A 12916-nucleotide genomic window follows, 5' to 3' on the forward strand; every position below is an offset into this window, starting at 1 on the left:
CATTAGGATTTTCTCCAAAGTCTCTCTAACCTACTAATTTAGTCGTCTTTTTTGTATTTTCTTTCTTTTTTTATTATGAAACATCGGCCCCTCTATATTTGTCATGTAATAGACATAGCATAGACATGTTAAAGTCTACTGAAGTGATATATCAGCATTTTTCATCAGTACCTTCCATACATGTTTGGTCTGAGTCATCTTAAATGTTCTAAGCACCCTGTTGGCAAACTCCACACACACTGTGATCAAACCAAGTTCCTGCCTGTATGGGTAAGATTACTGACTCGTGTGAACTGTGTGTATTTGTGTGTGTCAGCAGGTGTGTGTGTGTGTGTGTGTGTGTGTGTGTGTGTGTGTGTTTGTGCACTTTATGTACATTTGTATATCGGCCTCATACCGTTTGAGGTTCAGTATAGAGAGTGCATGTGTATTTGTGTGTGTGTGTGTGTGTGTGTGTGGCTGCACTCCCTGGACGCTCAAAGGTAGCAGACAGTCTGAAAGCACTATGAACCCTGGGATTCCACCTCGGCTGGACTCTGAAAGGTCACCTGTGAGAGGGAGAGTTGGGGGGTAGAGGGAGTGACACATAAACAAGGAGAGAGGGACAGAGAAGGAGGGAGGATATATTAGAGAGCAAAGTTCTAAATACAATGGAGCTCCATGTTTCTGTCTGATCTTCACATCTTGTCAAACATGCTCCTCCCATCAAACAAAACTCTGGAAGGCATGACTTGAACTGCTATCGTACGTCTTGCAGCAAACTGCACCTTGGGATGCTCCTAGCTTGTCTTTGTTTCAATTTCATCTCGGTGAGTGAAAACAAGAAGGCATCATTCACAGTTGTAAAGCTCTTGTCTTTCAACAGCAATAAATCATGGTGCTTTAACACATACACACACAGTGTCTGGATCATGCAACTCAATACAGTGAAAATCCATTATTCGTGTTCCTTGTGTGATTGGAAGTGTGTGTCTGCAGGTGTGTGTTTGTTTGTAAATGTTAATAGTATCTGGGCATATTGTGTTTATGTGTGTGACATTATGAGCATGTGCTGCGCTCGTGTGCCTTGGATAATGGCAAGCAAACACTACTACCGACATGCATCACTCTCTGGCATTGGCAGTATAGAAATTCTGGGTGATAATTAACCTAACTGAGGCAGGGGGAGCAGTTTTAAGGGTTCAAATAGTGGTAGTTGTTAGAGATGGACAGTAACTTAGACATTGAAGTTATTCTTATTATCCGCAAGGATTTGTTATATAAAGTTTGTCTAGAAATAGAAACAGAATGCTTTATTTATAATGTGTGCTGCCATGTGACGGTGCGTCCACACGCTAGCCTGACAGCAGCTACACATTTTCTCCTCTTTGGTAAAGGCTAGGGTTTGTGGAGAATTGAATTTACCTCAAACTAAAGAGATCCTCTGTTCTCTCTGTGTTTATTTCTCCCAGAATTCCTATAGTTGAAGGCTGTTCTCCAATAAGCAAGAGGCACTTGTTTTTCCACCATAACAACCACATACCCTTTACCTCAAAACATGAGCTAGAGGAATAGAAAGAGGAACTTGGGATGAAGAGAAGCAAAGAAAGACTTTGAAAGAGAAAGGAGGAACAAGAAGGAGGAGATAAGGGGTCCGTAGGAGGGGGGTGAGGAGGAGGGGAGTAGTGAAGGGGAGAGGGAGGAAACACCACAAGAGCAGTGATAGAAGATGTAAAAGAAACCAAGAAGAGAAACAAAGGAGCAAAAACACTAGAGTGCCACATCAAACAGTGTAAACAAATCAGAATCCAGGAATACATAACTCAGCCTATCAGAGTACAGCTCAACAAAATGCATGCTCGCCGAAAAATAGTGTGCTTTTTTAAAAAAAAAAACTCAGCCTTTTCTGTTCATCTCCATCTTAACCTGTGTAGCCCATGTTTTGGACCAGCTTGTACCCATGTTTAAATTTCTCTGTGCTGTACTGCATAATCATTTCATGGCCTCTTGTCCAACACGGCCTGCCGTTGTTGTATGCTGCCCAAAATCGTGACAGCGTGTTAGTTTTTCCATCCAAAATAATGTCATGTTTTGCAGTAAACTGTAGTGCTGTTCTACATTTCTCCACCAGTCCGCTGTGGAAACCTCTGGAACACCTCTCTATACAGACACCAGTACAACGAGGATTATGCACTCCTGTATTACACACTAGCAGTGTAACACAGACACATATGCACACATAGATGCCCACGCTCACTATTTTACCCAAACAGTTTGTTCAAATCATAATGACACCAAACAGAACACTACAGAAACTGATCAAAAACAAAGCTGCAAAATAAATAACGAGCGTTGCTGTAGAATTTATCAAATGACTGTACAATGATTAAAGTGTATCCAATATCCAATTAAATCAATTAATTCGGAGTACAGGCCTGGCTATTGACAGTTATTGATCAGTATGTGCACAGGTCAATACAAAATAAAGTCACAATGCACCAAACACAGTCTGTGGTCACTACAGCAACAGGACATGCAGGTCAACGCATGGCTGGTTGCTCGAGGTGACACAACAAAAATTGCCAAGGGCGACCAACACAGGCAATCAATCGCCACAGCAACCCAAACACAGGCCAACCAATCAACTTACAACAATGCGAGAGGAAGGGGGGGTCGGGGCTTTATCGGTCACTAGGCAACCATTGCCATAGCGATGGGGTCCTCGTGAATTATGATTGGACGGGAGGATCTTGGGTGAGGTAAGTTGCCGTTTCAGGAAAAGATCAAAACAGCAGGAAAGAAAATAAATAAGATTGTGAAAGAAAATAAAGCAATATTTTAGTATTTTCACTTTTCCTGGGTTGATTAAGTTGTTTTCACATGACTAACCCAACGTATATTCACTGATATGTCATGTTAAGCTTTTCATTTTAACTTTGTACCATCAGTTAGCATTGCACTGTCAAAACTAGCGCTACCTCCTTCTCCACGTGTTTTTCTCACTAACCTAATTTCCTGGTCACCCAACATACAACACCTCACTTCTCTTCAAGTCGTGTCACTCGTCACCTCCTCAGCGCCACCTCACCTCTCTTAAGTTCTTCCTCCCCTCAGCTGTCACTCAGTACGGGCGGTTGGCATCTTTGGGCCTTTTGAGCTGCACTTTCAGTCTTTTCATGCCGATCTGGAAGCCATTCATGGCCTGGATGGCGGCCTGAGCGCTGGCTGGGTTGTCAAAACTCACAAATCCTGGAAGAGGGAGAAACAGAAGAGTCATTATTTTAATTGCACGTCTCTTCCACGGCATCCCCTTTGTCTCAAATTCACTTGGATACAAAATTTGGATACAAAGTCTCCCCCCTCTCCTCTTCACTCATCCTTTTGCTTTCTGTGATGCATCTGCTCTCCCTTTCCCTCCCTCTCTCCCCCCAGTCTGTGTGTCTCACCGAAGCATTTGCTCTGGTTGGTGGCACGGTCAACAAACACCTTAGCCGAGATGACATTGCCAAAAGGCAGAAACATCTGCAGCATCTCAGAGTCACTGAACTCCTGAGGCAGGTGGTAGATGAAGATGTTGCAGCCCTCTGGACCTGAGACACACACACACACACACACACACACACACACACACACACACACACGCATATATATTAGGCAGCTTCATAAATGATGTCAGGCTGTGAAAACCTTGTGATAAAAGAGATCACTGAAGAGAGGGGCGTGGCCCCAGACAGACAGGAAGTCACATCACCTTCTCTCTGCTGCTGTTGCTGGGGCTGCTGGTGTTGCTGGGCAACCAGTGTCGGCTGCTGGGGGAACGGCTGCCCGACCAATCCGTAGGCAGCAGGATAAGCCGCTATTGGGAGAGACAGTAACAAAATCTGATTGGGTAAAAACAACAGGTGGCAACATGGAAGTGTCCAATAGAGTGATTTGGTTTGAAGTGGAATGTCTCCAGCTGAAGGTGAAAACTATTAAGAGGAACAGTCGAAAAGAGCAAGTCTGCTAAACAATGACAATGTTGGTTTAAGTCTGGTGTGCAGTTTTATTACATTATCACCAGCCATTGCGTGTCCTGTGTCACATTGAGATCAGATATATCATATAAAATCAACTCAACCATTTGCCCTTGAAACATTTCCACCCTTGAAACAATGGCAGTCAACTTCCTTGTTGCCCATTTTCAAGTATCCTGATTTAACCTACTACATGAGCTGCCTGCTTAGCTACACATTAATATTTGTTTCACATAACACAAATGAATGTGCACAATGACATTAGCAATTAACATTAACATACATCCACCCACATAGCAGCACTTGGTGAGATTCATCTGACCATTCTTGTGACCTGTTTGTACACTTGTTTCCTATCTGTTCATTTGCCAACTCAGTTTGAGTTGCATGAGCATTTGATTGCCTGTTTCATTTACATACCTCGTAAGCCTGCCTGTTAAACAATATAAAGGCCTTTTAACCCCATCTGCTGTGTCCAGTAGGTGACGTTTGGTTGTAAGCCCTTTGTTACAGAAAGAGTATACTACACACTGTGTGTGCAGTTAGCTAGAGGTTAATCTGTCCATACACCAACCTGTGTAGTGTTGCATGCCTGCATAGGCCTGCTGTAGGGGGTCCAGTGCTGCTGGACTCTGAGCTAGAAAGTGAGAAAACAGAAAAACAACGAAAATGAAGAAAATGCAAGCAATGTGATAACAAATTTAGGATTTCCTTTAATTCAACGTTTCTGTATACTTCTTCGATTTTTAATAAGATACCTTGATATGGATGAACGCCATTGGTGTATAGTGCTTCTGTTGCTTGTTGTCCATTGGTGGGGGCTGGCACACTGCTGTAACCATTCACTCCTATTGGCGGAGGGAGAGCTGGCACAGGTGTTGCTGCAATAGTTGGTGGAGTGTTTGTACCTACAGACAAAGATCGAACCCCAGATAATGAGTCTCTGCAACTCTCGCAATACCTGTAGTTATGCAACATACTCTCAAAAAAACATTAATAACTAAGGGCTACGTGTGTGGGAGCCTACCCGAGGACGGTGTGATGGGTGTAATGGGTGTGGCAATGATTCCGTTGGCATTGAGCGCTGCCATCTGCTGCATCTGTACGGCGGCAACTGTGGCCACAGGAGACAAGTACGCTGACTGGGCAACCAGGGCCTGCTGTTGGACAAGCTGTAGACAGGGAAGGAAACAGAGAGAGAGAGAGGGGAAGGGAAGGGAACGGAGAAAAAGAAGGGGAGGAGGGAGGAAGAGGGGGGGAAGTGAGGGAAAGAGAGAAGACAAAGAGACAGTTAAATGCATATGGGAAAAAGAGAGAGAGAGACAAAGAGAGAGAAAAAATAGGAGGAAGGGACAGGGAGAGGGAGTGATGGAGGAATAGATGAATAGAGATCTAATTACAAGGCCATTATGTCCTGAGTCAGTGGGTTAATGGTTGTGTGTTGCGGGAAAGCTAATGCCAGATGACGTATGTTCTGTTGTCTGTGTAATAACATTACCCCCAATTAGACCACTGATAGCCTCTTCAAACTTATTACATCCTTTCATAAGCACAGCACTCCCCTTACAAACTTAACGTGTGCATATGTGTGTGTAGTGCTCGGGTGCACTGCTTGCCTGTGCATTGACCGCCTGTGTGTACGCATTGTAGGCGGGGAAGTTGAGGGTCATGGGGCTGAAGATGCCGAGCTGTGAGGCCACCTGCTGCATCCTCCTCAGCCCCCGCTCCTTCTCTGTGTCGGCAAACTTCACCACCAGACTGGACGACGCTCCCTGTGTGGCGAAAGATGGAGACGTTAGGTTTCAACTGCAATTACAAGTAATGTTATGTGTTGTTGCCTTTATCTGTTAATGGGAATGGGCTCCATGTTTATTCATTGATTGATTCATTTTCTTTATTCCCTTAATCCTGTTTGTGAGTGAAATGGGGCTAGGGCCTATCCCAGAATATATTGTAGAGGATGCCCGTGACAGGCTTACATTACTTAAAATATTACCTACAGAAGGATTTAACTCTTATATCCATGTCTTTGGAAGACCATACAAACACCATGTAGTGTGTGCTTGCCTTGTGTGTCTGTTTTTAATCATTTGTAATCTCATGTATGCAACTCACAGGCATTGTGCGGCTCCCGTGCAAGCTGTTGATGGCAGCCTGGGCTTCAGCGTGCCCTTGGAATTTTACAAAGGCGCATCCTGGAACAAGATAGTGTCCGTTACAGCACACAGACTGAATAAAACTACTGATAAAAGAAATAAGGTTTGCGTATGGTCATGACCATATGTTCTGCACAATGTTTTACCTTTGCTGGTGCCATCGGGTCCTCTCAACACAGTACACTCGTCTATGCTGCCAAAGGGCTCAAACAGCCTTCTGACGTCCTCATCGCTCTGTTGCTTTCCCAGCATGCCCACAAACAACTTCCTGTCCTCTGAGAGACCAAGGACATGTGGAAGAACAAAGGACACAAAATAAACTTTGGTCGCATATACATATATACATAAACTACAGAAGTTGTGTTAATACATTCATTTAAATATATTCAAAGGGGGTTTTACTGGCACAGGAGACAGATGTTTACATTGCCAAAACAAGTATGAAACAGAAACAACAGGAAAAAAAAACAGAAAAATGTATATGTACATATATAACACTACATAAAATAAAACTGAAAAAATGTAGAATTGAAGAAATCAATCTAACTACCTATGACGCTACTAGTTTTGTCCACCAGGGAGCAGTATTGACTACAGACAACAATAATATGGGAGGGGAGTGGAAAGAGTTTTTGTTTGAATTGTGTCCTTGTGAACGTGTGTATTTACTAAAAGTAAGTGTTCAAGTAAGCCACCGAACACACCGCTGACTACTTTCCATCTCTAACTGATCCAACTTGACACCTTTCTCCCTGTCACACTGAAATTTTGTGTGTGTTCGTGTGTGTGTGTGTGTGTGTTTAAGTGTGTGCCTCACCTCCTCTGCCCTCACTGTCAGCCGGTTTCACCTGGATTGGCCGATTCATCTGAGGAACAAACAAGAAGGAACATCAACACAGATGGTCAACCGCTACAAGTTCCTCTCCAGTTGTCTTAGCACAGGACATTTCTTTAGGACTGCCTCCACTCACAGTGGACAGCCAGATGACATTTGTTTCATGGTTATAGATACAGTACATTTCATTTAGCTATTTATAAGGACAACACACATTAATCCAGCATTTCTGCAAATGTGCTAAGGGACTAATTTTGAAATGAGAAACTAGTGGACAATGTTAATACTACTGTAAGAACATGGCGTAACAAGTGAAAAACTCAAATTATACGTTATTTGGACCAAATGAACTCCATTAAGTGTCTCATAAAACAGTACAATAGTTAAAAATATTTTGAATGGGACGGTGTTGACAAATTATGTTTGCTTAAAGTGTGATATGCCAAGACTTTTGAACAAAATAATTTCACTGATGGTGTGTATATATATGTATATATAAATATATATATATATATTGTGTGTGTGTGTGTGTCTTTGGGTGTGTCCATGTGTCTTTTTAGGTACTGATAAATCAAGGTTAGCAGGTGACAGGTGCGTCTGAACTCTGTCCCAGGCTGCTCTCTTTCTGTGTCAAAACACACACAACCTTCCAATCTCTGATCTCTCTCTCTCCCTCTCTCTCTCTCTTTCACACACACGTACACGTACACACACACACACACACACACACACACACACACACACACACACACACACACACACACACAGAATGGAGGGGGGATTGAGAAGTGACGAGATTAAGAATGCAGGCCAGTTGATCTGGATTACAGAAGAACTACGGATTAGATGAGGGACAAGAGTAGATTGAGATAGAGAGAAGAGAGAGAGAAGGGGGGGGTGTAGATATTGTAGTGGGATGAGATGACAAGTGTGCAAAGGGAACAGGCGCAGTCAGCTAAAAATAAAAGGATGGAGAACGAGAGACAGCAAGAGAGAGAGGCCTGGGGGACCCCGACTGACTTCGACCGACTGAAAGGGCAGGTGGAAGGCCAAGAGGAACCCAGGGAGTGAATGGAAACGCTGGAAAAAGAAGCATTACATGAGGAGTGAGACAGAGAGACAGAGTGGGAGGATGAAAGCAAAGCTGCCCCTGAGAGGATGATTCAAAAAGAATAGAGAGAGAAAGAGGGGGAGGAGAGGGGCGTGATTCAGTCATGACTCTGACTGTCTAAAAAATGTCACGACTACAGAGATCCATCGCCTAGAGTGCCAATGCATGCTGCACACATGCTTTGAATGGCTTGTCTATGCATTTGCTACCTACAGACATACAGGTTTGTCCCACACACACAGAAAGGCACACAAAAACATGCTACACACACACACACAGTGCTTAGTCATAGCACTGAGGCAATGAGACAGAGTGTTAATGCCAGCGGGATGGGGTGGGGGAGGAGAAGGGCTGCAGAACGATGGTGATGAAAAGAGGCAAGAAGTGCAAGGAAGGGAGAGAAGAAAAATGGATGGATCCAGAGAGGAGGGATTGAGCAAGGAGAACGAGGGGGGGTGAAGAAGGGAGTGACATTGATACACAAAACAAAGCCGAAATAGGAAAAAAAACAAGGGTAGACACTCCTGCTTTCCAGTGCAAGCCATCATATATTTTAAAAAACAATGTTATCAGTCAGGCTCAGACTTAAAGTCCCTCACTGTGCTGCAAAAAAGCATAAAATGTACTAATTTGTGACTTGTCTCACTGCCAGTCAACATGTGATTTGGCTGAATTTGATCTATTTGGCATCTATGGAGAGTTACTCAAAGACAGGGAGGACAAAAACTCAAGAGGGAAGAACAGAGGATGAGAAAAGGGACAGGAAGGGATGGAGAGGAGGAGGAGGGTGGAGAGGGAGGTGAAAGGGAGGGGATGAGAAAGAAGAATGGAGAAAGGTCCCAGTGGGGTGTTAAGGCAATGTAATGAAGCTGGTAATTGAGGAGAGGGCAGAGCAGAGAGAGACTGGTCCATACATCTGATTAATCAGCTCTTAGCTGTCACCACAAAGCTATTGATCTAAGGCAAGGCCATCACACACCATCATAGACACAAAGCCACACAGTTGCAAACACATCTGCATGCATGTTCACGTAAAACATGCACCCATGCGCGCGCACACACACACACACACACACATACACACATGCAGTCTTCAGAGGAGGAGTGCTGTATATTTTTAACCCCACACCTTTATTGATTTGAGCTGTTGGCATAAACTTACAGAAAATACGCACACACTCCACCCAGACAGTTTTCACTCCGTTCATCTATCCATCCATCCATCCATCCATGCATCCATCCACCCATTCATCATATCTCTGTCCTGGTGCTATTGCTGTCCATCCACATTGCCATCCATCTTGTACTATCAACTCATCGATCAGTCCCGTCTTGTTCATTGATTTCAGGCTGTGTTGTAGAGCAGGCTGATTGTAGCAAGATTTGTGTCTGCTAACCCTTTCTCTATCCTTCTGTCCATCCATCACGTCTTACATTTCTTCCCTCATTAGACCTATTCAAGCTCATCCTTGGGCCCATAAAACAGAATGAACAGAAGCACCTAATGATTTCAAACTATGGCTTATCAATCACTGCTCATCAGTTCCTGAGTATCTGTGTGTGAGCGAGTGTGTGTTTGCTTGACCTACACTGAAATCTTTATTGTTTAAAGCAGCCAGATAATATAAATTTCTGATAATGCATTAAAACAGATCAGAGAAAGAATCAGAGGAGATGGAGAAAACTCAGCTCAACACAAGGCAGCAGGTAAGAGGTGCACACTGTTCCTGCAAAGACAACACAATGGCATCGGAAAACTGCCATAGCAACCAGCTCGTTGTCATGGCAATCATATGACGGCACACTGGGTAGGTAAACAAGGATGCTGGTTGCCAAGGGCGACTGCTGTGCTCTTCGGTAAACAAAGAATTTGTGCTGGAGAGTGATTTGCTGGCGTGATACTATCCTCCTCTTGCCATTTCTCTTTGAGTTACTGTTATGAGTGAGAAATGAGCATTGAGTAAAAATGTATGAGAACAATAACAGACCAGAAAATGTATGAGACTAATGTGGAGATGTGGACAGTATCCAAAGGAAGAAGTAAGTGTGATTTGGCTCCAAGCAAAAGAAGGAGAGCGAGAAGGTGAGGGAGCTGAATCTATACTGTAGCAGAGTAATTAAAATTTCCTTGAGCCTTAGAGAAAAATGCAAATAAAGTACAGTCTCTGCTCGTCAGTCACACTGTACTCCACTCTGCTTTTCTCTCTTCCTTCACTCCAACACACATGAACAGCCACACGCTCCTTTCAAGTCAAATTATCCTCTAATTACTCACGTTCCAATTAAGACTTAATCAACAGTAACCATCTGCAAATGTGCGCACGTACAGGGAGCTGGCTCCATACTGTAGCGCGGTTTGATCCGTCCTGCTGCATACTAAGAAGCCCTCACTGAAAGACAGAGTTTCTGTATCTCTGAGGAATGCGTATGTGAGCAGCAGTGATGCATGAGGGCGAGATCTGTGATATATGATCGTGTGTGAGCTTGCATGACCACTTGCACTCAGTGGAGGTACGTCCACTCATGCACGCATGACCAAACCCCGCATGCAAACACAGCTCCATTTGCATGCTGTGGTGCCAACACAAATACACACACACACACACACACACACACACACACACACACACAGTACATGTCATTCAGATAAGCACACACACACACACACACACACACACACACAGTATGCACTCCACTTTTCCCCACTCACAGAGCACCCGCCCTTTTGTGCACACAGAAACAAACACATACTACACACATACAGTTAATCTTACTCCCTGCAGTAATGCAGAGAGGATTGTGCCAGGATTAGGGGATATTAAATCCTTGGATTATCCAATCAAATCGTATTCTACCCCCTCCCCCACCTACGCAAAATCAGTGGAACAAACCACATCATGAGGGTAGGGGGGAAGTGTGCGTATGTAAATGTGTGTGTACACACACTGTTTGGAACATGGATTAAACTACAGTGTATTGAATTGAATCAATGTTATCATTTTGGTCTTTTGGTTCTTTTTTGGCCATCAAAACACTGGAGGGCAACACTCAAACAGAAATCTAAAACTGATTATAGTGCACAGTATGACAACAGACAATGGCGTACGTGTGTATGTCTGCAGACACACAAACACTCTCTCGTCATATCTCTCTTCTTCACACACAAACACACACACTCTTCCCCCTTCAATCTCCCTCTGGAACACTCCATCCACACAATTTTAGACGTCCATTTTCCAGAGTGCACAAGAAAGGAAAACTATTTTTATCCCTTCTCCACGATCTAGCATTATTTCTCCCTCTTCCTCTTCCCCATCCTCGATTCCCTTCTTTCCACTCTCAACTGCATAATCCCCCCAACTCCCTGCCTGATGACACAAGCATCTCTGTTTTTTTTTTATCTTTTTCCATCCGTTCTCTTATCTCTCTCCCCTCTCATTCACTTCCTCCTCTCATTTTTTCTCGATCATTGCCGTAACACGCCTTGCAGGCCTACAGCCTTATTATCATCATCAGTGTAGTGAACCCTTACGTCGATTTGGCAAAACGAAAATTAAGCTAAATATACCGTTCAACCCATATTTGTCTTTTTAAAACATTGTTTTACATAAAAAATACATGGATGTTTAATATAATTCTGCCTTGATTTTGAACTGCACACCTACTTGGGCACCCAAAAATACTTTTCATTCTGATCAATGCAAACTCTTGCAGAAAAGATACTGTATTGATTAGAAGAAGTCTATCGTTTCCACTCCAGCAAAAGCGGAATGGCTCTGTGACATACTGACAGACTGTACGCGGGCTCACACTTGAGCTGGGCATGTTCAAAAAATAAAATAGAACATTTCTGATTCAACAGCTTGATGATAATGTGCTAATATTTTGGGTATGACTGCGGGTGTTTTCAGAAGATATTGACACACATCATGCGGGTAGAGAGCTTTACTTTTGATTTCACAAGAACGTTTTGATAAGTTTCACTTCAGATTTAAATCATTTTCAAGTAAAAATGGCCAAAACAAAATTAACAAAAAAAAGAAAAAAAAAAAAAAAATCCCCAAATGTGGATATCTTTCATTTATTCCTCTATGACAGTTACATTAATATCTTTGATCTTTGAAATATAGGTTGGATAAGCCAAACTCTGAGACAATTAATCAATGAATCAAGAAAAAAAATGACACATTTATCGATAATGAAAATAATGATTAGCTGCAGCTCTACTTTCAACACTTTAATACAATAAAAGACAGATATGTTACATACATGATAACTAAAATAGCAGACAATATACATGATACTACGTTGTCTGAAATCACATTATCAATGATTCATCCTATATTAGCTCTAGTGTGTGTATCATGAGAATAGTCCACAAACGGTGCGCCTGTTGTACTGTGTTTACATTTCAGTAAAACTGGCAGGATACTGAAGCATGCAGCACCCTGACTCCCTGATGAAGCTGAGTTTGTGACTCTCATTCACAGCTGGATGAAGACATTGATGTGAGAAACAGAGAGTGTGAGCGGGAAGGTGGAGCAGCCCAGCAGCACAGCTCCACCCCATCTCTCGCCCATCTCTCATTTGCACCACGCTATGCTTTGCATCCCCCAGGTTACCTAGCAACCTGGCATCTCGCTCAGCTCCGTTGCCTGGCAACGTGGGCCTGCAACCATAATACAAGCTCCTGAGCGGCCCATCCCCCTGCTCTCATCCCTTCTTCCTATGTCTCTCTCATTCCATTCTTCACACCTGAGAAGCCTGCCCTCCTTCTCCTCCACTCAATACTTTATCTGGCAGTTAACCCTTCATCGGC

The 12916-nt window shown here is 43.3% G+C and overlaps 1 protein-coding gene across 2 annotated transcripts in view; it reads right to left on the minus strand.

Annotated features, from left to right (window-relative positions):
- Positions 1–3077: 3077 nt before the first annotated feature.
- LOC143324158 (CUGBP Elav-like family member 3) overlaps positions 3078–12916 on the minus strand; it is a 22710-nt gene continuing 12871 nt past the window's right edge. For both annotated transcript variants that reach the window (XM_076736404.1, XM_076736405.1), the window contains 10 exons: positions 6969–7017; positions 6298–6426; positions 6111–6190; positions 5612–5767; positions 5023–5167; positions 4754–4903; positions 4570–4632; positions 3731–3835; positions 3426–3569; positions 3078–3228 (listed from right to left, as the gene is read on the minus strand). In XM_076736404.1, coding sequence (XP_076592519.1) covers positions 3101–3228; positions 3426–3569; positions 3731–3835; positions 4570–4632; positions 4754–4903; positions 5023–5167; positions 5612–5767; positions 6111–6190; positions 6298–6426; positions 6969–7017 — 1149 coding nt within the window. In that variant the 3' untranslated portion in view covers positions 3078–3100. The remainder of the gene's footprint in view (positions 3229–3425; positions 3570–3730; positions 3836–4569; positions 4633–4753; positions 4904–5022; positions 5168–5611; positions 5768–6110; positions 6191–6297; positions 6427–6968; positions 7018–12916) is intronic.

This window comes from Chaetodon auriga, chromosome 8 (genome assembly GCF_051107435.1).
Source record: "Chaetodon auriga isolate fChaAug3 chromosome 8, fChaAug3.hap1, whole genome shotgun sequence".
Classification (NCBI taxonomy): Eukaryota; Metazoa; Chordata; class Actinopteri; order Chaetodontiformes; family Chaetodontidae; genus Chaetodon; species Chaetodon auriga.